Source organism: Anolis carolinensis, chromosome 4, assembly GCF_035594765.1.
Source record: "Anolis carolinensis isolate JA03-04 chromosome 4, rAnoCar3.1.pri, whole genome shotgun sequence".
Lineage (NCBI taxonomy): Eukaryota > Metazoa > Chordata > Lepidosauria > Squamata > Dactyloidae > Anolis > Anolis carolinensis.
This window is the reverse complement of record NC_085844.1, coordinates 36,402,033-36,429,632: the sequence shown is the minus strand read 5'-3', so window position 1 is coordinate 36,429,632 and position 27,600 is coordinate 36,402,033. Positions and strand designations below refer to the sequence as shown.

General features: G+C 40.7%; 1 protein-coding gene and 1 long non-coding RNA gene across 9 annotated transcripts in view; one reads left to right on the top strand and one right to left on the bottom strand.

Annotated features, from left to right (window-relative positions):
- Positions 1 to 10,404, bottom strand: part of LOC103278501 (uncharacterized) — a 48,005-nt gene extending 37,601 nt beyond the window's left edge. For 7 of the 8 annotated variants that reach the window (XR_010005931.1, XR_010005933.1, XR_010005934.1 and 4 more), the window contains exon 1: positions 8,598 to 10,404. This is a non-coding gene — a long non-coding RNA (uncharacterized LOC103278501). Of the gene's footprint in view, positions 1 to 1,341; positions 1,727 to 8,597 lie in introns of those variants that run through there. The other variant, XR_010005932.1, reaches the window with a different exon arrangement.
- Positions 10,405 to 13,229: 2,825 nt separating this feature from the next.
- zbtb10 (zinc finger and BTB domain containing 10) overlaps positions 13,230 to 27,600 on the top strand; it is a 36,320-nt gene continuing 21,949 nt past the window's right edge. Inside the window, exons 1-2 of the mRNA XM_062980236.1 lie at positions 13,230 to 14,576; positions 24,179 to 25,049. Coding sequence (XP_062836306.1) covers positions 13,692 to 14,576; positions 24,179 to 25,049 — 1,756 coding nt within the window. The 5' untranslated portion in view covers positions 13,230 to 13,691. The remainder of the gene's footprint in view (positions 14,577 to 24,178; positions 25,050 to 27,600) is intronic.

Genomic DNA, 27,600 nt, shown 5'->3' with positions numbered 1-27,600 from the left:
TTATTCTGGCTGGAGGATTCTGTGAGCTGCAGTCTAACAAGAACATTTTCCTAATTTTGGTCTTGGGGCCAAACTTGTGTAAGTATGTTCAAAATCAAAAGCTATGATGAAGGAAAACGGTGATAGGATTCTAATCTGGAATAGAATCCCAGTGACGTTTCCAGCTGAAAATCATCCCTCCCTGGTTACTTATTATTTCCCTTTGAAGATACTGTGTGCGGTAAATAGTGTCTTCAGGGCAAATTGCAGCTAGGTGGGCTGGATTCCTTAGATAGACTCCCAGAACTGGTCCCAAACATTTTGTTACAGGAGGAAGGTTAGCAAAGGAGACACAAAGATGTTTACAAATGTTAAGGTGCATAGTACCCAAAGTTAGGGAAACTATTTTTGCAAATGAGTCAGAAAACCCCACAAGCACTTTCCCCATCTCAGGTAGTACAAACACACAAATAACAAAGCAAATGGGGTCTGTTGCCAGAGGCAATTCTCCCACGCTATCTAATGGTAATACATTGCCTCAGTGGCTCCACATTTCTCTTGTCTTCAGTTTAAGCATATGAAGGGTCATTGGACCCTAGAGGCTGGGCTTTATTAAATTATAGTTTACAGTTTGTTTGTCATTAGCAGTAAATGTGGGATGGTGAAATGTTTATATGTGTTATGTGTTTCCAAGTTGACTCCAACTTGTGGCAACCCTATCATCTAGATTTCTTGGCAAGATTAATCCATCCTGAGGTTTCCCTTCCTCTAAAACTGAAAGTGTAATTTGCCCAAGGCAACTCAGTGGTTTTCAGCAACTCATCAGGGATTCAGACCCTATCTCCCAAGGTGCATCTACATTGTAGGGTTAATGCAGTTCAATACCATTTCAAATGCCATGGGTCAATGCTATGTAACCATAAGAGCTATCGTTTTTTGAAGCACCAGCACACTTTGGCAGAGAAGGCTAAAGATCTTGTGAAACTGCAACTCCCAAGATCCCATAGTATTGTGCCATGGCAGTTAAAGTGGTGTCAAACAACATTAATACTACAGCGTAGATGCACCCCCAGAGTCCTAGTCCAGCACACAAACCACAACAGCACACTGACTCTCTTTTACACATAACACAAATCCAACCCACTAAAGATCCTCACAAATTTGGAAAAGGATTGCATTAATCAGCACTTCAGAAGTGGAAGGTTGGTGATATCTACAACAACCTAACACAGCTCTTAGTCTAGATTTGACTAGAACTTCTGCTTTGTAGTCAAACAGAAACATTTATACAAACATTTACTAGCAAAAGAGACAGTCTTGCTTTAAATACATTGTTTTTACCCTTTCCAATAATTTCCCTACCTTTCCCAGTGATCAAAGGGAGAGATTTCAATGATTCTGCTTTAGTATGACTAAGTCAGCAACCATGCCATTGTCAGCCAAGCTGTATCTTTACGATGATTGGATCAAGTTAGGCTGTCCTCAGGCTGTTAAATATTTAAACCCTGTAAAACAGGTATTCCAGACCTTCCAAAATTCTGATAGTAAGATCTGTTTGATATTACGTAGGCTTGCGTGTTTGAGACAAACACTGCAGGGCATTCCCCACCCACAATCCAACCATTTAAAAGTCCAGGGGCAATTTTCAAGAAGAGAAAAAGCAAATGTTTAACTCACTCCTTCTCTCTTTCTCAATTCTCTGATAGTTCAAGCTCCTGATAATCTTCAGTGCCAAAATAAAAGCCTTAAAGCTTTACCACTCTCTGCTGTAGATTATACATTTTATATTTATTTATTATTATTAATAATAATTTATTCATTAATGTTATTTATTTTACATGATATAGTATTCAATATAATACCTGATCTTTATTCTTGTTGTCTTTTAAACTATGGGTACATCTAAATTAATGCAGTTTGACACTACTTTAAACTGCCCCAACTCAATGTTATAGAAATGAGGTGAGGCACCAGCATTCTTTGGCAGACAAGGCTAAAAACCTTGGAACTACAACTCTCATGATTCCATAACATTGAGCCATGGCAGTAAAAGAGGGGTCAAACTGCATTAATTCTACAGTGTAGAAGCACCCTTTATGTCTTATATATATAACTTTAAAGTGATGCAGTGAGATTGTATAACACATATTTTTGACATGAGAACATAGATATTTCACAGAGAAGAAAGGGAATTATTTTTAGCATGTTACCAGGCTGAACAGCAACGCTCCTGTTTTACATCACAAGCATTTGTTTGCATGTCTCTCCACAGGGCATTTCCGTAACTCGACATGTAATTTTAACTACCTAAACACAGGCCCTAAAAGTGTGGGAGGTACATAGGTGTGGTAACCCACATGATAAAACTTCAGTCTTGTGTTTTATCCTTTAGGGCATATGTCAGCAGTTGGGATCAAAAGCAGTGTTACAGCTTAATTAACAAAATAATGAAAAGAGGTATGAAAACTATGGGAAGGAACATCAACTTAAGATATGCAAGTGACACCATATTACTTGCAGAAAAAGTTAAGGGAGAAAGTACAAAAGCAGGACTGCTGCTGAATACTACTAACATAGATTATTTATGGTAGATAATGAAGACACAAGAAAACATTTTAACTATTTATTTACTTTGGCTCAGTTATTAATCAAAATGGAGATTAGTCAAGATTAGAAAAAGGTGAAGTCTTGAAAAGGCAGAATTAGATAAGATCCTCAAATGAAAACATATATCATTAAGAACCAAAGTCAGAATCATCCAGGTTACCATATTTCTGATTTCTAAGAAGAAAAGAAGATAATGAACTCATTTCAGATGTGATGCTGGATAAGAGCTCTAATGGAATGGGTATGTACTGGCAAAAAAAAATCCCAAATACACAGGTGCTAGGAAAAAATAATGCGTGAACTCTTCCTATAATACTTTGAACATATCATGAGATGATTGACTCAATGGAAGAAAACAATGCATGGTAAAGTGGAAAGCAGTAGGAAAAGAGGAAGGTCACATTACAAATACATTGATTCAATCAAAGAAGCCAGGGCTCCAAGTTTGCAAGAACTGATTTGTTGATTATTGGGACCCTTGGAGATGTCTCATTCATAGATCTCACAATAACTCAAAGCCAACTTGAAGGCAAACAATAATAAACAAGTGACAAATTAAGAAAGAGAGAAATCTGGCAGAACAATTGCTCTGTTTACATAGTATGGAATGCTGACCTACCATACCACTTTACATTAATTCTCATGCAAATCCTTTACATTAGCTCCTTCACATTGTGCCAGCTGAGCTGCTGAGCTGAAGGTCAATGATTTGAATTCACAAGATGAGGTGAGCTCCCATCTGTCAGCCCCAGCTTCCCATGTGGGGACATGAGAGAAGCCTTCCATAGGATGGTAACATATCCGGGCATCCGCTGGGCAATGTTTTTGTAGATGGCCGATTCTTGCACACCGAAAGTGACTTGCAATATTGTGTTTTTCAGGTTGTATGGCCATGTCCCAGAAGTATTATCTCCTGATGTCTCACCCACATCTGTGGCAGGCATCCTCAGAGGTTCATCCACCTCTGAAGATGCCTGCCACAGATGTGGGCGAAATGTCAGGACAGAATACTTCTGGGACATGGCCATATAGCCCGAAAAACACACAACAACCCTGTGATTCCGGCCATGAAAGCCTTCAACAAGACTTGCAGTATATTCTCAATTAGCTCCTGACACGATAAAAAAGCTCCTTCACTGAAACCAAGCTTTGATTTTAGGACTTTGGCCAGAAATGAATCACAATCTGAACTCTTTAAAAAGTATTCTATATTATAGTGTTATTTAAATCTAATTTAGTTTATTGCAGAAGCTGTTGCTGATATATCAGAAGCACAGTCTTGAGGTTTGATGTTTTTACTATAGAAATATGTTAACATAGAAAGACTTTTAAAAACAAAAGCTAAGTAATATTACAATTTTTCTCTAGGTGGGGCAAGAGAGTTAATTTGAAACAAAATGCATTCAATTTTGGGGAAAGCAAATGGACATGGTAAATGTGACAAAAATACCGGTATTTTAATATTTGTGTCTGTTTTTATGTGAATGTAGATCCAATTTTCTTAGCACTGTATTATCTACATACTGAAAGAATGCTGTTGCTTTTTTCCTGCTGCCAATCACCACTTTCCTTCCTTACTGAATACATTATAGTTGCAATAATGTCATGGAACAATACCTATTAATGGCAAATGATGTTTTACTTCATCAGTTTTTAAAGTTTAAAATAAAATAACCATGGTGTATCTGACTATACATACTGTCAGCCCTCGGTATCCATGGATTCTGCATCAGATGGGATCTGGTGCTTTAAGGTATTAAGGCCACTAGAAGCTGCTTTGCTCTCATTTCTTATTTATAAAATGTTGTACCAGGGCACAGGACTAAGATATAGAGTACATATACACTGTAGAATTGATGCCGTTTGACACCACTTTAACTGCCATGGTTCAATACTATGGAATCCTGGGAGTTTGGTGCGAAACCAGCATTCTTTGTCAGAGAAGGATAACAACCTTGTAAAACTGTAAATGCCATGATTCCATAGAGTTCATTCCAGAGTGTCAATCCACCCATAGTAAAGAACTGGGTTTGACCTCTACATTGTGCTCTATTGCATTCTACCAGTTTCTCTGCATAGATTACACCAGGTGCTCTTTTCCACTATTATAGTACTTTCACTTTAACTGCCATGGCCCAATGTCATGGAATTCTGGAATTCTTGCTGACTGAAAGGTAGGCAGTTCGAATCCGAGGAGTGGTGTGAGCTCCTGCTATTAGCCCCAGCTTCTACCAACCTAGCAGTTTGAAAATATGCAATGTGAGTAGATCAATAGATACTGCTCTGGTGGGAAGGTAACGGCTCTCCATGCAGTCATCCCGACTTCATGACCTTGGAGACGTCTATGGACAAGGCGGGCTCTTCAGCTTCGAAATGGAGATGAGCACCAACCCCCAGAGTCGGACACGACTAGGATTAATGTCAGGGGTAAACCTTTACCTATTTGGGCTTAACATTTGGATTGGTGGCAGCTCTGAGGAGGAAGGGTAGAATACAGATCAGTATGTTAAGTCACAACTGGACTTAACGTCAGGGGAAACCTTTACCTTTTTACTAAATATTTTACCGCTTATAATATTCTAAGACTATGAAAAAATTGCCATTTTGTGAGAATTCTGGTTAAAAAAACTACCTTGCGGGAAAAGTTGGGCACAAATTCATTTGAAGACTTTTTCCCAGAGAAATTGACTCTGCCGTCTTCACAGGTGACCACCTCTGTTATAGATAACTAAACTAAGGAAATGGCTAACTTGGGAGGGCATCCACCAGTAGTTAGTCTTGTATTAAAAGGTATAAATTACCATAACAGCAGAAAGGGAGGCTCGAGTGTAAGAGTTGAGCTTCCCTTTCTGTTGATATGAATGGCCTCAAAAACAACACAGATGTGATCCCATTATATGCAAGGACTAATGAGATTAAACCTGGGGTACCTAATGCACTTCTGCATAACAATTGCCTATTGAATAAATTGATAAAACCTATCTCTTTGAAAGGCAAATAGATCCAATGTTAATTCACTTAGGTACTTCCAAACAGAGAGTTTAAAAACAAAAGGACAAGGCAAAAGGTGTAATTATTGAAATATTTATAAACCAGCAGAAACAACGTAACCAGAGGTGTATGTTCTCGTCCAAAGATGTTAATTAAATAATCACAGAATTAGTTAATTGCACCCTTTAACAAAGTTGTTAAAATAACCTACTGAAATGAAAGTTGCAAAGAGAAAATCCAGCAAATTATATGAGGTCCATCCCCTCCAACTATCACACCAGGAAGAATAGACAAGGTCTTAATAAGTAAGAAAGACTGGGAATAGAGTTCCAGATCTAGGGAGCAGCCACCAGGAAGGCCCTCTATTATGGCAAGAATAGGAAGGTACTGTGTGGGAGTTTGGATGTGTTTTCTAATTAACATGTGTCAAACCCGGTTCGTAGAGGCTGTGTTCATTATGTTGTTGTTTATTCGTTTAGTTGCTTCCGACTCATGACCTCATGGACCAGCCTATGCCAGAGCTCCCTGTCACCATATCCAGTTCCTTCAAGGTCAAGCCAGTCACTTCAAGGATACCATCCATCCATCTTGCCTTTGGTCAGCCCCTCTTCCTTTTTTCTTCCATTTTGCCCAGCATCGTTATCTTTTCCAAACTTTCCTGTCTTCTCATTATGTGGCCAAAGTACTTCATCTTTGCCTCTAATATCCTTCCCTCCAGGGAGCAGGTGGGCTTTATGTCTTGGAGTATAGACTGGTTGGAGCTTCTTGTGTTCATTATAGCTGCTTATAATGATATAAGGTTCCCTTTTTATTCTGCACACTACCTTGAATTCCACTATTGTGGAAAAGATTGGCTATAAATAAAATGATTGGTTTTCTGATAAAGGATAGGATGATGTACAAGCTAATTGATTAAACAATTTCATCAGTTACCAGTATAAGATACTCTTTTTAAAATACCGTTGCAGAAATCAGTTGCTATTTTGGAAGAAATGTGCTGTCTCTATAAATATATTAACTTCAACATAAACTTTTTGATACTAAACAGAATGTATCTTAAATAACATATATCTTTGATTAGGTGCTGCAGGCTATATGTCAAAGGAAGCCAAACCACCTCTGAGTATTCCTTGTCTAAGAAAATCCCATTAAATTCCTGGGGTCTCCAGAAGTCGACAAGTGGCTTGAAGGCATAAAGAGAGAGAAACACGTGTAGTTAAATGCCTGTTTCACTCAACAAATGTCTTTCTCAGAAAAAAGGAATGGATGGCAAAGGTCCCATTATATTACAGGTTGAATATCCCTTATAAGAAATGTTTGTGACCAGAAGGTTTTTGGATTTTAGAATACTGTACCTATATTTGCATATACAGTAGAGTCTCACTTATCCAAGCCTCGCTTATCCAACGTTCTGGATTATCCAAGCCATTTTTGTAGTCAATGTTTTCAATATATCATGATATTTTGGTGCTAAATTCGTAAATACAGTAATTACAACATAACATTACTGTGTATTGAACTACTTTTTCTATCAAATTTGTTGTATAACATGTTTTGGCGCTTAATTTGTAAAATCATAACCTAATTTGATGTCTAATAGGGTTTTCCTTAATCCCTCCTTATTATCCAAGATATTCGCTTATCCAAGCTTCTGCCGGCCCATTTAGCTTGGATAAGTGAGACTCTACTGTATATCATTATATAACATGGAGATGGGACCTTAATTTAAATTAATTTAAATTCACACTAAAACACATAAAACATGTATACATGTACACTCATATGTATACACTAACACACATTCATTAACATATATACATAACACAAATGTACACTGTAACACAAATGCACATGGACAACACATACACACATTAACACACATGTACCAATACATATATGCATTATTCTCTGATGTAACATTCAGACACACTAACATGCACATACCAACACATGTGCAGTAAGACATTCACACTGAAATGTATGTGTAAGCTAACAAGACACACTAAAACACATACACATATACACTCATAAGTATACATTAACACACATGCACTACTAACACATTCATAAACATATATACATAGTAACACACATGTACACTAAGATAAATGCACATGCACAATACATACACACATGAACACACATGTACTAACACATATATGCATTATTATTATATTTAACATTAGCATTAACACATACTACATAAAACATCTTAATGATGATTTAATACGTGATTCTGTAAATGTGTTTGGCTATGTTGTGCCCCACTTCAAGACAACAAGAGAGGTGAGTAATAAATAAAATATTACCACATTATTATTTTTATTATTTATTTTATTAAGCTGGCAAGGCCATTAATGCTAATGAAAGTGATTAATAGCAACATTAATCACCTTCAGACAAGACAGACAAGAGTTCTTTCTCCCACCCTGGACCTTTCACCGATATATAAACCTCCCTTGCTTAGTTTTTCCGATATACAGTACCTCACAACCTCTGAGGATGCTTGCCATAAGTAAAGGTAAAGGTTTCCCCTGACGTTAAGTCCAGTCATGTCTGACTCTGGGGGTTGGTGCTCATCTCCATTTCTAAGCCGAAGAGCCCGCGTTGTCCTCAGACACCTCCAAGGTCATGTGGCTGGCATGACTGCACGGAACGCCGTTACCTTCCCGCCGGAGCGGTACCTATTGATCTACTCACATTGGCATGTTTTCGAACTGCTAGGTTGGCAGGAGCTGGGGCTAACAGCGGCCGCTCACGGGATTTGAACCTAGGACCTTTCGGTCTCCAGCTCAGTGCTTTAACGTACTTCGCCACCGGTGCTCCTGTGCTTGCCATAGATGTGGGCAAAACGTCAGGAGAGAATGCTTCTGGAATATGGCCTTGCAGCCCGGAAAACTCACAACAACCCAAAATATTATTATCATTATATGCACTAACACACACTCAGTGACATATATGCACATTAACACACCAACACTAACATACCCATTAAAATGCACACAAGCACACATACTCACCTACACATTGATATACGCACTCTACTATACAGTGGCCGGGTTGGGCGCCGCCTCTTGGCGGGCGGCGCAACACTCCACTTGTCCGGTTGAGGAAGAGCGGCGGCGGCGGGTGACGTCAGAAGGGCCTTGTCAATACAAGCAGCGCCAGGAGGAGTCACGTGGGTGGCCTTGATATTTAAATTCCCGGTTTCCCAAGAAGCGCCGCGCAGCCAGGCAGTCAGTCAGTCAGTCAGGCACCTGGGGCGCCGCTTTTCCTGGGGAGCGGAGGCGGGAGGCGCGCCGCCAGGAGTCCCTCGCCCAGAGGCAGGCCTTTCTGGAGGAAGAGAAAGCCACGCACACACCCCGCCCGTTGACAGCTGATAAATACAGCTTCGGGAGGGGATGGGAGATCTATTTCAATGCCCGTTTACAGAAGAAACAGGCATATAACAAGGAGTGTGTGTAGAATTACAATTTCATGTCTTGTCGATGGCTTTCATGGCCGGAATCATTGGGTTGCTGTGAGTTTCCCGGGCTGTATGGCCTTGTTCCGGAACGTTTTGTCCACATCTATGCCAGGCATCCTCAGAGGTATACTTGTATTGGAAACTAAGCAAGGGAAGTTTATATATCTGTGGAAGGTCCAGGTTGGGAGAAAGAACTTTTCGTCTGTTTGAGGCAAGTGTGAGTGTTGCAATTGGCCACCTTGATTAGCACTGAATGACCTTGCAGTTTCAAACCCTGGCTGCTTCCTGCCTGTTTCCAGACACGAAACAATCAGGGCCAGCTAACCCCTCCCAACAAAGGATTCCCCCAGGCAGTAAGCAGCCAGGCAGGAGCCTCCGGTGGCCTAGGGGATAAAAGCCTTGTGACTTGAAGGTTGGGTTGCTGACCTGAAAGCTGCCAGGTTCGAATCCCACCCGGGGAGAGCACGGATGAGCTCCCTCTATCAGCTCCAGCTCCATGCGGGGACATGAGAGAAGCCTACCACAAGGATGGTAAAACATCAAAAAATATCCGGGCGTCCCCTGGGCAACGTCCTTGCAGACGGCCTATTCTCTCACTCCAGAAGCAACTCCGGTTGCTCCTGACACGGAAAAAAAAAAGCAGCCAGGCCTCGAAACTGTATGCTAATCAAGGTGGCCTGAGTTCTTTCTCCCACCCTGGACCTTCCACAGATATATTACACCTCCCTCGCCTAGTTTCCAACAGATCTCACAACCTCTGAGGATGCCTGCCATCGATGTAGGCGAAACGTCAGGAGAGAATGCTTCTGGAACATGGTCATACAGCGCGGAAAACTCACAGCAACCCAATTGCATGTCTCTCAGGGTGCACTCATTGTGGAGGGGCACTCAGGCATGGGCAAACTTGGGCCCTCCCTCCAGGTGTTTTGGACTTCAACTCCCACAATTCCTAACAGCTTATCAGCGCGCTCTGTGTCTGTGTGCCTCCCCCGCGTGGAAGGGGTTAATCACACGAGCGCCGCTCTTCAAGGACACGGAGGAGCCACGTGGTTGCACTCTTTGATGGGGAGTGGGGACAGAAAGCGGATTAGTCGCTCTTCTGTCGCGCGTGCGGCCGTGTCACAGCGCACAATGGCGAGGGGAGGGGGAGAGAGAGAGGCTTGGTTTGTTGTCACTCCTTCGCAACGTGGAGCCTTTTGTCCGCGAGGGCTGATTCTGTAAAGGTTATGAGAGGAGGGAGGGGGGCGAGTTGTCAGAGAAATGGAGCGCAGTGGTCTTTCGAGAGGAGAGGCTCAAGATGTCCCCTCCAAGGCTGGCTGGAGCGATGATGTCAAAGAGGCGGGCGATTACACTCGGGGGGGGGGGGGGGAGAGAAGTGGAGTAGAACCAGCGCTGTTTATTCAGGGGCGAGGGTCATTTCCTAAGGAACCCCCCTCCCCTTTCTTGATAGTGCTATCGTCCCATCCGCATGTGTGTCTGCCCAGGAAAAGTCCTGCCAAGTGATGTCAAAGAGGTGGGCAGTTCCACTCATTTGGAGGGGGAGGGGGGGGGAGGAGAACCACCGCTCTCTATCCAGGGGTCATTCCGTAAAAATATATGATACATATTAATACTGTGTTATGCTAATGATATAATATCTTGTATATACATATAATATTGATAATAATCTTATAACGTAATACAATAGAATACTACTAATAACACAATATAACAATTGTATATTTTATATTACAAGTAATATTACTAATTATAATTATAGTAATTATAATTATCATATTGTGCTATGCCAATAATATAATATATTGTGTGTGCATATAATATTGTAATACAATATAATACTACAAACATACTATAACTAGCTGTGCCCGGCCACGCGTTGCTGTGGCATTGTCTGTGGTGTTAGTGAGAAATTGTTGAGGTAGTGGTGGTATTGAATGTTTGTTGTGTGGTTGTCTTTATGTTTCATATGCCTTTGGTTGTTTGTGTACTGTGAAAGTGGTGAGGATAGAGGACACTGTTTATGTTGGATTAGTGAGACTCTACTGTATATTTGTAATCTTATATTATCTGCCTAGAACTGCCCCTTCTACACAGCTGTATGAAATTATCTGGCAGTGTGGACTCAAGATAATCCAGTTCAAAGCAGATAATATCTATATATATATATATAAAAGGGTAATGAAATTTTGGCCTAGGACAAAACAAAACTACACATCCCAGAAACACTAAACTTGGCAGCACAACCCGTCATCCATGCCTCTACGTTCATACAACAAAAAGAAAAGAAAAATACAGTTCTAATTAGAGGGAGAGGAATAATTGCTTTCATCCAATTGCTGCCAGTTAGAAGGCAGCAATTGGATGAAACCACCCACTTGGTCTCCTAGCAACCCACTCAGCCCAGGGGACAGGCAGAGTTAGGCCTCACTTAGGCCTCTTCCACACTACCTATAAACTGATTTCCCATACCACCATACTTCGCCACAGCAACGCGTGGCTGGACACAGCTAGTAAGATTCTAAATGGGTAATATAGCTATGTGGAAGGGCCTTGAGTCTGCACTGCCATATAATCCAGTTAAAATCAGATAATCTGTATCTTATAGGCAGTGTGGAAGAGGCCTGAGGTCTAACTGTGCCTTTCTCTTGGACTGAGTAGGTGGCTAGGAGACCAAGTGGGCGGAGCTTAGCCCTCTAACTGGCAACAATTGAATAAAAACAATTATTCCTTTCCCTCTAATTAGGACTTTATTTTTCTTTTCTTTTTGTTGTATCAACCTAGAGGCGTGGATGATGGGTTGTGTTGTCAAAATTCGAGGTTGGGGGGCCTGTAGTTTTGTTGTTTTGTCCGCTGCCCTGATGCCATCACTCTTTTATATATATAGATGTAAAAATTATATATTATATATTACATGTAATATTACTAATAATATTGTCATATAGTGTCATAGTACAATATAGTAATATATAATACTAATATTGTGCTGTGCTAATAATATATTGTAGGTACATATAATATTCATCATAATATTGTAATACAATATTAATAATAATACAACATAATTGTATATTATATATTGCATGTAATATTACAAATAATATTGCAGTATAGTGGTATGGTACAATATATTAATACAGAAAACTAATATTGTGCTATGCTAGTAATACAATATAACATACTGTATGTACATATATTATTGATCAGATTATTGTAATACAATATAATAATGTAATAATCATATATTCCATGTAATATTACTAATAATATTGCAGTATAGTGGTATAGTACAATATAATGCTAATATTGTGCTATACTAATTATATAATATATTGTTATTACAGTATTTCCAATCCTAAGCATTCACTTTTGTTTCCAGCTCCAGTTGGAAGGAATCCATCAGGATGTGGAAGAATAGTGTCCTGTGCTACATGACAGCATAATGCTTGAATGTGGAACAGTGGCTTCAAACTACAGGAAAGGAGATTCCACCTGAACATCAGGAAGAACTCCCTCACTGTGAGAGCTGTTCAGCAGTGGAACTCTCTGCCCCAGACTGTGGTGGAGGCTCCTTCTTTGGAGGCTTTGAAGCAGAGGCTGGATGGCCATCTGTTGGGGGTGCTTTGAATGCGATTTCCTGCTTCTTGGCAGGGGGTTGGACTGGATGGTCCATGAGGTCTCTTCCAACTCTATGATTCTATGTGGAAGATTCTTCTTTATAAAAACCAAACATTTATTTTGAGTAGTAACAGACTGCTTCTGGGGGCATTATATTGTATGTACATATAACTTGCAAAAGCCGCTCTGAGTCTCCTTCAGAGTGAAGAAGGGTGGAATATAAATATCCTGAATAAATAGATAAGATCCCTCAACCTCTGCGGATGCCTACCATAGGTGTGGGCGAAAGGTCAGGAGAGAATGCTTCTGGAACATGGCCATACATCCCGGAAAACTCACAGCAACCCAAATAAATAAATAAATAAAAGAGTGCTCCCCCCTCCCTCTTCCTAGTGGTATCGTCCTCTCAGTGTGTAGAAGAGCGCCTAGGAAAAGTCCTGCCGAGGGAGTGAGCGCGCCTGGCGTGAGCGCGCGCGCATGGCAAAAACCTGACACTCGCCAGCTGTTCGGGCAGGCGGGCAGGCGGGCGGACTCCTCCTGGCCCCCTCCTTTCCCCTTCCTCCCCCCCCCCTCCCCCCGCGGCGTCGTCGTCGCCGCCCCAGTGCATTGTGGGCGCAGTCCGTTGTTCATTTGCCATTCGACCTGGGCCGGGGCCTGGCGTTTGGGGCGGAAGGGAGGACTGAGCCGGATCTATTGTGGGAGGAGGAGGAAGAGGAGGCTGTGGCAACCGACAACGACCTCAGGGATAGAGAGAGAGGGGGGCATATATATCTACAGTATATATAAGACTTTACAGCCCCGTCCTTTCAATTTTTAAATTTCCGGAAAGGCCGGCTGGCTGGCTGACTGACTGACTGGAGGGAGTGAGTGACTGGGAGGAAGGGTGCTGCGCGGCCTCCCTCCCGCCGCCTTGATCCGTCATAGGAGGGGGAAGGGGGGAGGGGGAGGGAGGGAGGGAGCGCGGGGCAGTTGGGCGCGCGGCAGGGACAGGGCGGGGGGCGCGCGCGCTCGCTCACCCGCCCGCCCGCCCGCCATGTTCGCCGAGATGAACCGCAGGACCTTGGCGTTCCGTGGGGGCGGCCTGCTCAGCGCTGCCGCCGCCAATGCCGCCAATGCCATTGCCTCCGCCGCCTCCTCCTCCGCGACGGCTAACGGCACCCCGGACCCAGAGGAGGCCTGGGTCCGCCCGGAGCCCGAGCCTGTGCCCGGCCAAGGGGTGGAGGAGGAAGTGGAGCTCGCCACCGTGGAGCTGGAGGCGTCCGAGCTGGAGGCCCCGAGCGAGGCCAAGGAGGAGGAGGAGCAGCTCCTGCTGGGCCCCGCGGCCGCCCCGGTGGGCCCCATGTTCGCCGAGAGGAACCGCCGGACCTTGGCCTTCCGCGGCGGAGGAGGAGGGGGAGCCTCGGGGGCGGCGGCGAACAATGGCTGCGAGGCGGGGGCGGCCTGGCCCCGGCGCCCGCTGAACGGCCGCGACGAGGAGCTGGAGCTCTTCCTGTCCGGGAAGGAGCTGGCGCAGGACGGGGGCTCGCTCAGCGACAGCAGCGACGACGACGAGGACGGCGAGGAGGAGGGCAGCTGCAGCAGCGGGCACAGGTCCGGCGGGGACGAGGCTGAGGCCGAGGCGGGGGACGCGCTGCCGGCCTTCCCGCTGCCCTCCCGCCCCCAGTCGCTGCTCCAGAAGCTGCACGTCTCCTTCCAGAGCTCTTGGCTCAAGGAGTTCCCCTGGATCCAGTACTGCCAGCAGACCGGGCTCGTCTCCTGCGCCTGGTGCGCCGCAGCCGCCGCCTCTTCCGCCGACAGCAACGGCAGCGGGGGCCACGACGAGCTGTGCAAGGGCACCCGCAGCTACCGCCGCGCCCTCCTGCTCCGGCACCACCTCTCCGCCGAGCACCGCCTCAACGAGCCCGTCTCTGCTGAGCAGGTGAGCGCCAAGGTGGGCTCCGCGCCCTCTGCACTGCTCTCTTCCCTTCCTCGGTTCGGTACTACCCTCGTGCTCTCCTCCTGCCCCTTCCTCCTATACAGTAGAGTTTCACTTATCCAACACTCGCTTATCCAACGTTCTGGATTATCCAACGCATTTTTGTAGTCAATGTTTTCAATATATCATGATATTTTGGTGCTAAATTCATAATTATTGTAATTACTACAAAGCATTACTACGTATTGAACTACTTTTTCTGTCAAATTTGTTGTATAACATGATGTTTTGGTGCTTAATTTGTAAAATCATAATCTAATTTGATGTTTAATAGGCTTTTCCTTAATCTCTCCGCAATTGTATTCCGAGCCATTCCAATAGTTAAAGCATATAATTGCATAGCCATCTATTGCGCTATAAGTGTTCTCCAAAGGCTTGATCCCAAAGCCACGTTTTTACTCTTTCCGAAGGTCAGGAGGGAGAGGGCTGATCTAATATCCCTTGAGAGGGAGTTCCATAGCTTAGGAGCCACCACCAAGATGGTCCTGTCTCTTGTCCCCACCAGTCGCCCCTGCGAAGGGGGTGGGATCGAGAGCAGGGCCTCCCCGAACGATCTTAATCCCCAAGATGGTTCATAGGAGGAGATATGTTCAGATAAGTAAGCTGGACAGGAACCGTTTAGGGCATTATAGGCTAAAGCCAGCACTTGGAATTGTTCAAAACCATTCCCTTCTTTTCTCCTCCTCTCCCCTTTCCTTCCTTCCTTCCTTCACTCCCTCCTTCCCTCCCTCCTGTCCTTTCTCCTCTCTAGCCCAGTGGTTCTCAACCTGTGGGTCCCCGGATGTTTTGGCCTTCAACTCCCAGAAATCCTATCAGCTGGTAACCTGGCTGGGATATCTTGGACCTGTAGGCCAAAACACCTAAAGACCCACAGGTTGAGAACCCCTGCTCTAGCCCTTCCACTCTCCTAACCTTCCATCCTTTCTCTTCTTTTCCCCTTTTATCCTGCTTTCCTTTTCTTTCCCTCTCTCCTACCCTTCCTTCCTTCTCCCTCCTTTCTTTCCTTCTCTCTTCCCTTCTACCCTCCTTTCCTCCCATTCTCCTCTCCCCCCCTTGCTTCCTTCCCTCCTTCCCTCCCCTCTCCTCCCTTTCTATCCTCCTTTCGTTTTTTTCCCTTTCCTCCTACCCTCCCTCCTACTCATAGAATCATAGAGTTGGAAGATACCTTGTGGGCCATCCAGTCCAAACCCCTGCCAAGAAGCAGGAAAATCGCATTGAAAACACCCCTGACAGATGGCCATCCAGCCTCTGCTTCAAAGCCTCCAAAGAAGGAGCTTCCACCACATTCCCAGGCAGAGAGTTTCACTGCTGAACAGTTGTCACAGTGTAGACGTTCTTCCTAATGTTCAAGTGGAATCTCCTTTCCTGTAGTTTGAAGCTACTGTCCTGCATCCTAGTCTCCAGGGCAGCAGAAAACAAGCCTGCTCCCTCCTCCCTGTGACTTCCCCTCACATATTTATACGTGGCCATTATGTCTCCTCTCAGCCTTCTCTTATGTAGCTAAACATGCCCAATTCTTTAAGGTGCTCCTCATAGGGCTTGTTCTTCAGGCCCTTGATCATTTTAGTTGCCCTCCTCTGGACACTCTAACCCAGGGGTCTCTAAACCTTTTAAACAGGGGGCCAGTTCATGGTCCCTCAGACCATTGGAGGGCCAGACTAGAGTTGAAAAAAAAACCTATAAACAAATTCCTATGCAGACTGCACATCTCTTATTGTGAAGTAAAAAAACCCAAACAGGAACAAATACAGCCTCAATGTTAATCATAATCATAATAAAAATAATAATAAAGAGGGTTGGAAGAGACCCCTTGGGCCATTTAGTCCAATTCCCTTCAACCTTTGTGCACCAAAAGCACAAGCAAAGCACCCCTGACAGATGGCCATCCAGCCTCAATGTTAATAACAATAATAATAATAATAGAGATGGCCACCCAGCCTCAATGTTAATAATAATAATAATAATAATAATCATCATCATCATCATACACATCACACAGTCCTAAACGCTGGGGAAGTGTTCAACTTGTGATTTTGTGATACAAAATCCAGCATATATATATCTCGTTTGCTGTGTTATACTGTGTCTTTGTGTCAATAATAATAAAAATAAAATAATAATAATAATAAGGATTGGAAAAGACCCTTTGGGCCATTTCATCCAACCCCCTTTTGCCTTTGTGCACCAAAAGCACTGGCAAAGCACCCCTTAATAATTAATTATTAATTAAATAATAATTAAAATACCATTATAAACAAGCACAGCTTTGGAAGGCGCACTGCGGGGGCCGGGTAAATGGCTTCAATGGGCCGCATGTGGCCCCCGGGCCTTAGTTTGGGGACCCCTACTCTAACCCTTCAATTCTCCTCTGCTTCTATCATTTCCTTCCTACCCATTTTATTTCCCTCTCTCCTTCCCTTCTTTCCTCCTACCCTCTCTCCCACTCTCCTACCCTTCCCTCCCTTCCTTCTCTTCTTCCCATCTTCCCTCCTCTCACACTCTCCTACCCCTTCTTCCTTCCCCCTCCTTCCTTTTTCCCTCCCTCCACTCTGCTTTCCTTCTTCCCTCCCACCTTCCCTGGGGGGAGCTGCTGGCCAGGCGGGGCACCCACGTGTGAGAGCTGCTTTAAATGGATTCCCCTCTTCCATTGCCTGGGCTGGAGGGCACATTATGCTCTCGGTTCACCTTCTGTCTCCAGTAAGCAGATTATTTTGCCTTCTGTTTTCAGGCTGACTTGACAGAGAGTTATGCCTAGAAAGAAGCTTTACCCCCTAGCCATGCAACCTTTTAGAAGTTTGAGCTTCCTTAATGGTTCTCTCTCAGTGCCTGTTCCCTTCATAGTAATTCTACCTTTAACTATAAAGATTCACACGACACATTTAAATGTCTTCAAGCTGGGAATGTGTCTAATCACTGTAGAAATATAGACCGTTGATATACTAACCCATTCTCTTTGGCCATGGGTTCCTGTCACCCTTTTATGAATGATATTCCTGAACATGGTATGTTCACTCAGTACAACCTATCCTACATGAGTAGGCGTAGGGAAAAACGTGTAAAACGGTACGACATTGACACTTCCTTGGAGTTTTTGAAAACTAAATACTATCTCCACAGTGACAACAGTTACTTAATAAACTTGTCAAAGAACAGGATGCTTCAAACTATTCATTACTTTCACCACTACTTTCACTGTGAGGAGTGCTGGTGAAGCTAAATGAATTGATTATTTGGAAGTTTTTGTATATGTTTGCAGTATTACATAATTGCTTTAAAATCCAAACATTCCATAGTCCTAAATAGTTTCAAATGTGAAAATTTCTGTGAAACTATCACTTTTGTACACAGTGTGGATTTTTCTGATTGTAAGCACTGTATTATTTACATTACTGAACAGGGCTTCAGACATAAAGGTGATGCTGAGACTAGGTGCACAAACTGCTTCCAACCTGAATGTGGATGACAAAATTTCTGTGTTATATTTTGGACTCTGTTGAGTTACTGAACTTTTTACTCTGCAGAGTCCAAAATATAACAGATGTTTTATCATCTGCATTCACGTTGCCACAGCAATAGGTGCACCTGGTCTCAACATCACTTTTATGCCTGAAGTGCTGCAAATTATAGTAATTAATAACATGCTTAATACAGTCAGAAAGATCTAGACAACACACAAGAAGCCACAATAAAAGGGAGTGATTAAACTTGTTGTACAGCCAGCATGATAAAATGATCTAAGTGTTGGACTACAACTCTGGAGACTAGGGTTCAAATCCCCATTCAGCCACGGAAATCTAATGGGTGACTGCGTACATCACACTCTCACAGCCTCAAAGGATAAGCAACCCCCCTTGGAAGGCTCATAACAACAACAAACCTGTTCTATTTCTAGGAGTTCATTAGGCTGAGATAAGAAGCCAGCAAAGAACCTACAGATACAGTTGAGATAGAGATACTCATCTGCCAAGTGAAATCAGATGGTTCAGATGAAGGTATACATTACTAGCAGGTCCTATGTTAAACATTTTTTCATCTAAAGCTGTCTTCTAGACAGTGACATGCTTTGAACCACCTGAAGATATTCAAAGTTGTAAGAATGTGACACTGGCCTTCCATGCCTAAAATTAAGCACTCTACCTTTGTCAGTGGCAATGCACACAGCTCTGGCCCAAAGGTATAATAGTATACCATTTTAGTGAATGTTACAGAACATCTTAACCCTCGATACAACTGTTCCCTTACTATCCCAAGCCTTTTCTCTATGAGTATTTTGAGACTCTTCAGGATGTGTTAAAAGTAACTAACTTGATATTTTATTTTTGAAAATGATTTTGTTTTTCAATGTTGTAAATACTACATTTCTACTGAATGCCACAGTAATGATATAAAATTTAAATCTAGTTACAGGTATGCTAGTCCTAAAATTAAGATGCAAACTGAATCAGATAAAGTAGACTCAATCTGATTAAAAGATAAAAATGTATATTACCTACCAATTTATTTTCATTTTGGGAAAACAAACTGCTTTCATCTATCCACAGTCTTATCAAACCTTCACGGGCATTTGACCTTTGTTTGCTGCTTTGTTTTTGTGAGGGTGCGGCTGCACCAAGGCAGAATGAAGCAGCAAGAAGAAAGACACAATTGACCATTGTATATGTTATGTCCCCATGCTTAGTTTCACAAATTGCCATAGCTGGTGGTCTTTAGAGACCTTGTATTGAAAATATTTTAAAACTATTCTCTAAGACAACTAAGAAGCAAAGAAAAGGAACACGTGAAAGCATACAGTGCAAGAGATACAATATTTGATTCTGAGAATGAAACAGTAAAAATTATGTTCTACTTGTAAAACAATCTGGTTTAGTGGTCAGTTTTGCACCATTATATAGGAATTACATAAAGTATAAATGAAAAACGTTTAAATTATCTTTTTTTCTTGCTGATTTAAATTATCAAAGTAAAATGCTTTTATTTTTTAAAAGTCCATCCTGCAGCTTGTCCCCCCTCCCTCTCACACACACATACTGTGTGTGCATATCTCATTTTTCTTTCCAGAATCTTCTGAGCTGTTACTGACCTTGCATACACATCCCAGTGTCTTCCAACAAAAGTCATTTTGAACTATGGAGGGTGTTTTGAATTTGGTAGCATTATCTAATGCTTAAATTTAGTGAAAAAAAGAGATGTCAGAAGGCTTGGTGGAAGAGTAAGAAATGAAGCATCTATGGAATTTCTTCTTTAGCGGGTGGGACTGGAATGTCTTCCAGGTGTTTTTGAATTGCATGGTCTAGCAATTGTTACCATTTATTATGACAGCTAAGGGTGCTGGGAATTACAATCACGTCACTTCCAATTCTGTTGTACAAACTTAAAGAAAGGTGGGAAAATTTCTAGTGCTGTCCTTCTGAAAGTATAATTTAACTACAATACAATGCAGCAAATCTGCTTTTCTGATCTTCAGTCTTGAGAAGTAAATGAGAAGAACTGAAGTTGTACTATGATTTCAGTGTGATGTGGTCGCTGTGAGGCAAGACAGTGATAACTTACACATTTTTGATCCATTCAAAGGTCAGCCTAAACATGTAAAATTCTCATAGATCTGTATCTCGCTGCATTACAGACTTCAACTAGTATACCATAGACAGCTTTCTAGGCTCTAACTACTATATAGCATGTTTTTATTGTATATCATACATGTGTTTTCTACTTAATAATTCAGATCTTTGTGCATTATTGTATTTTACAACACCCCAGGCTGGTTGGGATTGCCGCTTATGCTCTCAAACACTCATATTTTTTCAAGCATAAAACTTTATTCATATTATTTCATTTATGTTAACTTGCTGAAGAATTAAATAAAAAGCTATGTTTCTCACCTGTAACAGGATGAAGATTGTTAATTTGAATGTTTGAGTCTGTTAAAAGCAGCATGTCATGCAAAGTATGCCCCAAGCATTAAAATTTAGACAGTTGGAAAAACTGGTTTATAATATTTCATAGCTGCTGCATTTAAGCATTGAAATAAATGTATGTGGTGGCAAATACAGTACTACTTTGCAAAATTTTTATAGAAGTTATGAGAAGTCAGATTACATTATTTTATTTGCTTTTCTTTGATTTCCTTTCAAATTGTTTCTCTATAGTTATCTGAAATGATAGTTCCTAGAACTCTCATCTCTTACCGCTTCCTAGGTGTGTGTGTAGTGACTTCTTTTTTTTTCCTTACACATAGTATACCTGGATAATTTAACATACACTGTTTTGTTCAAATAAAAAGTTACTAATAGCTTTTAGTGTATTTGTGTTTCCTGATATGCCATACTAAATCATGTAAAATCTTACTGCTGAGTAAACATCCCTTATAATATGTTAATATTGTTCATGTAGGATACAGTTTTTTAAATAAGCACAGCTGATCTCTTCAGTTTTAAGAATTCCTAAAATAGTTGTAGGATGTTAGTCTCCAGTCTCACAGGCTTGTTCCTGAAGATCAGTTTGGTGGATTAGATTGTTAAGCTAATTAAAATCCCATTATCCATACATCTTACATTTCATAGATACTTTGAGAAAGCAACTCTGTAGTGTTGCTGTGAAATAGTCTGTGTTTTATTGTATTTATAAAGGCTGTTCATTTTTGATCTTTTTGTTACATTGATAGAGACAAAGAAGAGCAGTGAAAAGTGCCTTGCTGGGGAAAGGGATGCTGGATAGTTTTTGTGAACTATCAATTTCTTAAAGCTGTAATGCTGTAGTAATGGTTTAGCCGCACAGAAAAAAATTGCATAGTTGTACCTGAACACACAGAGTGAGTAATCGGAAATTTAAAATGCTGTCAATTAAATAATAGTGAGTAGTGTGAATTCCATAAGCACAGTATATTGCTGGTAGTTAGACTTTAACTTCTGAGCATCTTAGTTTCCATAGCTAAATGTATCTTATCTTTTTTTTTCTTACTCAGTTTTAAGGCACTTTTAAGTCTAGTGCTTACTGTGCTATTAACATACTATATGGAATATACTAGATAGCACAGTCAATATCTAAAGTGCGATTTCAGGTATACATAGTAGTTAATACATTTTTTTCAGCAGACCCTTTCCATCCGAATTGTATTGTGAAGTACTACATAAATTTGACTTTTAGGAAACACAGTGAGCCAAACTCTCAAACATTATGTGCTGTCCTAATGCAATAGATAGTGTTGGTATTTAACTCTGGGATTAATGTTTAAAAAGTTAATGGCAGGTGCTTAGCATATTGATATCATTCACTTTTAATTACTGTTTTCTGGTTTACTTCTGGGTTATTCATGTGAATATGTCACATCCTCTGGAGAGATTGGGTTGGTTCATAGATTGCATGCCATGCAGCTGAAATGCTAAATGAATGTATTCTTATTCAAATTGGTTAATATTTATACTGTAATGATCAACATTCCAGTGCAGTTGCTTATAAGAATAGTAACTTAGCAAGAAAAATTTTCAGTTATATTTCTGAATCAAAAAATAGCCAATTGCAGATTTTGTTTGTGCATACACACGTCTTCAAATTGCCTGTCAACTTATGTTGACCTCATAGATTTCATAGGAGTTTCTTAGGAAGAGGTGTTTTGCTTTTTTCTGAAAACATCCTACAGCACCTGGTATGCATTAGCAGTCTGAAATCCAAGCACTAACCAGCACTTGTCCTGCTTAGCTTCAATGCGATCTGGTGCCTTCTGCATATTTGGGTGGACAATGGTTAAGGTTTAAAAGAAATTACATATACAGCTACAGTAGAGTCTCACTTATCCAACATAAACGGGCTGGCAGAACATTGGATAAGTGAAAATGTTGGATAATAAGGAGGGATTAAGGAAAAGCCTATTAAACATCAAATTATGTTATGATTTTACAAATTAAGCACCAAAACATCATGCTTTACAACAAATGGATAGAAAAAGCTGTAAAGTACACAATAATATTATGTAATAATTACTGTATTTATGAATTTAGCAGCAAAAATTTGCAATTTATTGAAAAATTGACTACAAAAACATTGACTACTAAAAGGCAAACTGCGTTGGATAATACAGAACCTTGGATAAGCGGAGCATGGATAAGCGAGACTCTATTGTACTTATAACTGATTCTGAAAACATTCTGAAATTACTCATACATGAATTTTAACTGCTCATTCTATACCAGGATAGAAAATAGTACTGTTGGAAGTACCAGCAAATGTTAATAATGTGTTGTGTTGACTGTTCTGCTATTTGAGAATTCAGAATTATTAGATGTTACTCTTGCACACAGTTTATTTGTTGAATGGACCTCTAAAACGTTTAAGTGGAAGATTAAAGTTTAAAGTGAATGGTAGATTTCACAATTGATCCAGTCCAAGCAGAAAATACTTGTACCCATTCCCAAAACATTGCCTAATGTAAATAATGACTTGAATATATTTTATCTCGTAACATTAAAACATACCAGACCACTATCATGTTGTCATAGATAGAAAACTAGATAGAAATTACAAACTACATAGTTGAAATATAAGCTTTTTGTAAATAATGGAACGGGCCTTATATACCCCAAAATCCAAAGTATCCGTTTCTAGATATCATTCTTAAATCAAAATTACTTCCTCTTTGTTTCACCAGAACCTGCTGCTGTTTATTTGATAATATGCTAGAGTAGATTTTATGATGGTATGGAAAGGTGCAGGTTGGTGGAGAGAGAGGAAAAGTACCGATTTCTGCAGCTCAGTCTAATATCTGCTGTTTAAAGAAGAGTCTTGTATCAGCATGGCTTATGTTTGAACTTGAACAGTGAGCTGGAAGTCTGAAACATTTTTGAGTTCTCTTGTATTTATATGCTTATTTACTTCGTTAGAAGTAAATATAATGCGGCAGTAGATCTATTGAATAGTAGATAAGATTCTAAATTGAGTAGTAGATAAGATTCTACTATTTGGCAGAAATGCAAAGGGCTTAGACCAATGAATTACATATGGTTGTATCTGTATACCACAAAAATTTCCTATCCATTTTTAAATGGCCAACGTCTAGTTCTTAGGCAAAATTTACAGTGGATAGATGGTGTCCTTGAAGTAACAGGCTTGACCTTGAAGGAGCTGGGGGTGGTGACGGCCTACAGAGACCACTGGCCTGGGCTCGTCCATAAGGTCATGAAGAGTCGGAAGCGACTGAATGAATAAACAACAACAACAAACATACCTCACAACCTCTGAGGATGCCTGCCATAGATGTGGGCAAAACGTCATGAGAGAATACTTCTGGAACATGGCCATACAGCCTGGAAAACACACAACAACCCAAACATATATTGACTGAAACGTTGCTAGATACTCTTGGTATGTGCTAATATTTCTATGAACACTTATTTTGTTGCAGTTAAAGATTGTGGGCTAAGCAGTAAAAATATAGATGCAGACACTGTTGAATTATGATGTTAGAAACAAAAACTGTTATTAACTTCAAGCTGAGAAACAGATGAACCAGTACCTAAACGCAAATATCTTAATTTTTCTTCTTTTAATTACAGGAATCAGAAATTACATCAGAATTAATTAATGAAACAGATTGTGATTACAATGTTAGGCCAAATGAGAACTCTTACTGCTATCAACTATTGCAAGAATTAAATGAACAGAGGAAAAAGGGCATTCTGTGTGATGTTAATATTGTGGTGAGTGGAAGAGTCTTTAGAGCTCATAAAAACATCCTGGTTGCAGGCAGCCGTTACTTCAAGACTTTATATTGCTTTACAAACAAAGAAAACCGTAACCAAACCACTGTTACCTACTTAGATGTTGTTGCTGTTCAAGGCTTTTCTGTCATCTTGGACTTTCTGTATTCTGGTAACCTTGTGCTTACAAGCCAGAATGCAATTGAAGTGATGTCAGTGGCCAGCTACCTTCAAATGACAGAGGTTGTTCAATCCTGTCGCAATTTTATCAAAGATGCCTTAAATATAAGCATAAAATCAGAAGCACCGGAAGCTGTAGTTGTGGATTACAACAGAAGGTCCATTAGTAGGGATCAGAAAGTTGCTAGTTTTTGGGCCACGCGAAATCTTACTAACTTGGCAAGCAGCATAAAAACTGAAAATGATGGCTACTGTATTGATGAGAGTCAGTCTGAAAACTACCAAATGAACGATTGGGTCCAGGACAGCTCACCTGAAATGGCTGAAAATGAATCTCAAGGAGAAGGGAAGGTCTTTGTATGGAATGATATAAGCTCACAGGGACAATCACTTCAAGAACCGGGAAAAGCTAGAAGGAAAAACCAAGCTGCAAAAAGGTTTGTTTACAATATACCACCCAATAATGAAGAAACTTTAGACGACTGCTCAACTACACAGGCATCAATCCAGTACCCAGAAGACTTGCAGTTCATAAAAGAAGAAGCAGGTAAAAACGTCCACAATACACATTTTAAATATCAAAGCTTGTTTTAATGTGGCAGTTGACATTCTGTCCTTTGTGAGAGGGAAAAAAAATGACCTCCGGTTGACACAGATCTTTAAATCCAAATGATAGCTAAATTGTGACACTCTCTTTGTTCTATGTTTTAAATTTATCACTTTTAACTTTGAGGTGTGAAATTCTTAACTGCTCCTTGATAAATCTGATATTAATGAGACTTTTGTGGGTGAAATATGAGTGTTACAGGTATGTTGAGTGTCAAAAGGTTTAAAATAAAGACTGAAACATTATGGTGTGGTGAAGTGTCTGAAAAAGACTTGTCTAACAGTGGATGTTTTGTCTTAATGGTACAATTAAGAGTTTCAAATGCTGTATGTTTTCAGCTATTTAAGTGTATGAAATAATCAGGTTTATATGTGGGGCAGTGGTCTGAATATTGGACTATAACTCTGAAGACCAGGGCTCAAATCCCAACTTGACCATAGAAAGCCACTTTGAGCAAATCATGCATTCTCAGCCCTGATAAACTCCTTTAAACAAACAGCCTAGGATAGATTCTCCTTAAGGTTCCCATAAAACAACATAAAGGTCCTCATCAACAATATTTTTGGGAATTGTGGCTGCTAACCAAGTTCACATTTCTAACATGTGTTCGTAAACCAGAAGCTAGCAGATGATTGACCCCTGAATTTTCTAAAGTTGCCCCATGCCCCATCCTGGATATTTCTTGAACATTAAAGTGCTCAGATCTGTTTTCCTTTCCAGGGAGACAGCGTAGTTTGTTGACAACCTCCTGCTAGATTTTTTAAAGATTGAAATACAATATTATGTCAGATTTAAACTTTTCTAATTTTAAAAGTGTAAAAGTCATTATGCATAATTTGTTACATGTTTCTACTGCTTGATTATTTTAGTATTTTGAATAGATTTTAAAATGGCCTTTGGATAAGGCAGTTAATTACCGTGTTAAAGAGAGAATATCTGTCTGCTCCATCTGAAGGTAAATAATTATATTCTAGTGTATTGGCGAAAACTTTCATGGCAGGAATCACTGGAGTGTTGTGTGGTTTCTAGGATGTATGGCCGTGTTCTAGCGGCATTTTTTCCTGGCCTTTCACCTGCATCTGTGGCTGGCATCCTCTGAAGATGCCAGCGACAGATGCAGACAAAACATTAGGAGAAAATGCTGCCAGTCGACCATACAGCCACACAACACTCCAATCATATTTTAGCTTTGTAAGGAGTGGGGACAAAATAACAACTAAATAAGAATATAATCAAAGATGAAATCCAAAATTGCCAACAAAACATTTTGTTTTGCAGCATAGTGGCCTGGTGTGTCTAAAGGTAGCAAAATCTATAGAAAAGGTATTACTGCAACAATAGCCAATAACATCATTCATTTTTTTTGAATTTAATTTTCACCTTCAATTTGGACTGATGGGAAGCAGCTACTAGCTCCAGTGCCATGCATGTGTGAGCGGAAGAAGGAAATGTATGAAGAAGGAAACGAGTAGCAAGGGATTGGTGTCTTAAGTTCAAATACATTCTGTCCTTACCCCATCAATATCCAGTAAAGAAGAGGGAAACATAGTCAGTTTCCTGATATATAGCAGTTGTTACTATCTTACATTGTAAGTTCTTACAGAATAATGCGTCTGATTCATATTATGGGAGGAAGGGGCTACCAAAATGCTAAAAAAATATATTGAAGGCATTTCATTCTAGAAAACAAAAGGTAATGGTTCACAATAGCGTCTTTTCCTTTTCTACTTGGATAACTAGAGGAAAGTAATTGGGAAGAGTAAGGTTTCCTTCATGTTTTTTTAATGTGTATTTTTTTTTAAATAGCATATTTTTCTTGCTTATAAAAATAGAGGAAGTTGATATTGACCCCCAGCAATTGAATAATAAGTGAAACAAAAGTAATATGATTTAGTTAATTGAGTTTTGCTTGTAAGGACCCACTGAAGTATATCTATGGTAAAAATGATCCTTGGACAGTCAGTCAAGTCCAGTCTAGTCTTAAAAGCTATCGACTTCAGATGCTTCTTATTCTTCCATTTCCAATTGTGTAATATTCTTTAAGCTCTTTCTAAGAATTTGGGCTGGATTAAAGAAGACTGAGTTCTGAGGACTGCACACTGGGATTTATTTCACTTTACAACCCAAAAATTACCTCTTAGAGATGCCTTTAGACTTAACTTTCACTTTTACTTTCTCTCTCTATTCCTCTAAGAGAGGACATTCTCAGGACTTTCTTGTCTCTTTACCAATAAATGCAATAAAATGCTTGGATATTCTGTTGCGTTCTGATCTTCTGCTAGAAATGTAGAAAAAGACAATGGGAAAGTGCAACCACAGATAGAGTCAGGGCAGAACTTGCTGCAGGTGGCTAATACATCATTTAGTTGCAGGAGTTGGTTGAACATTTGATTGAAGCAAACAGTGTTCTTTAACATTCTGATAGTTAACATAGAGACAATTGACTGCCATTCATGAAACTTTGGGAAGCTTTTCATTACTACATGTTCCA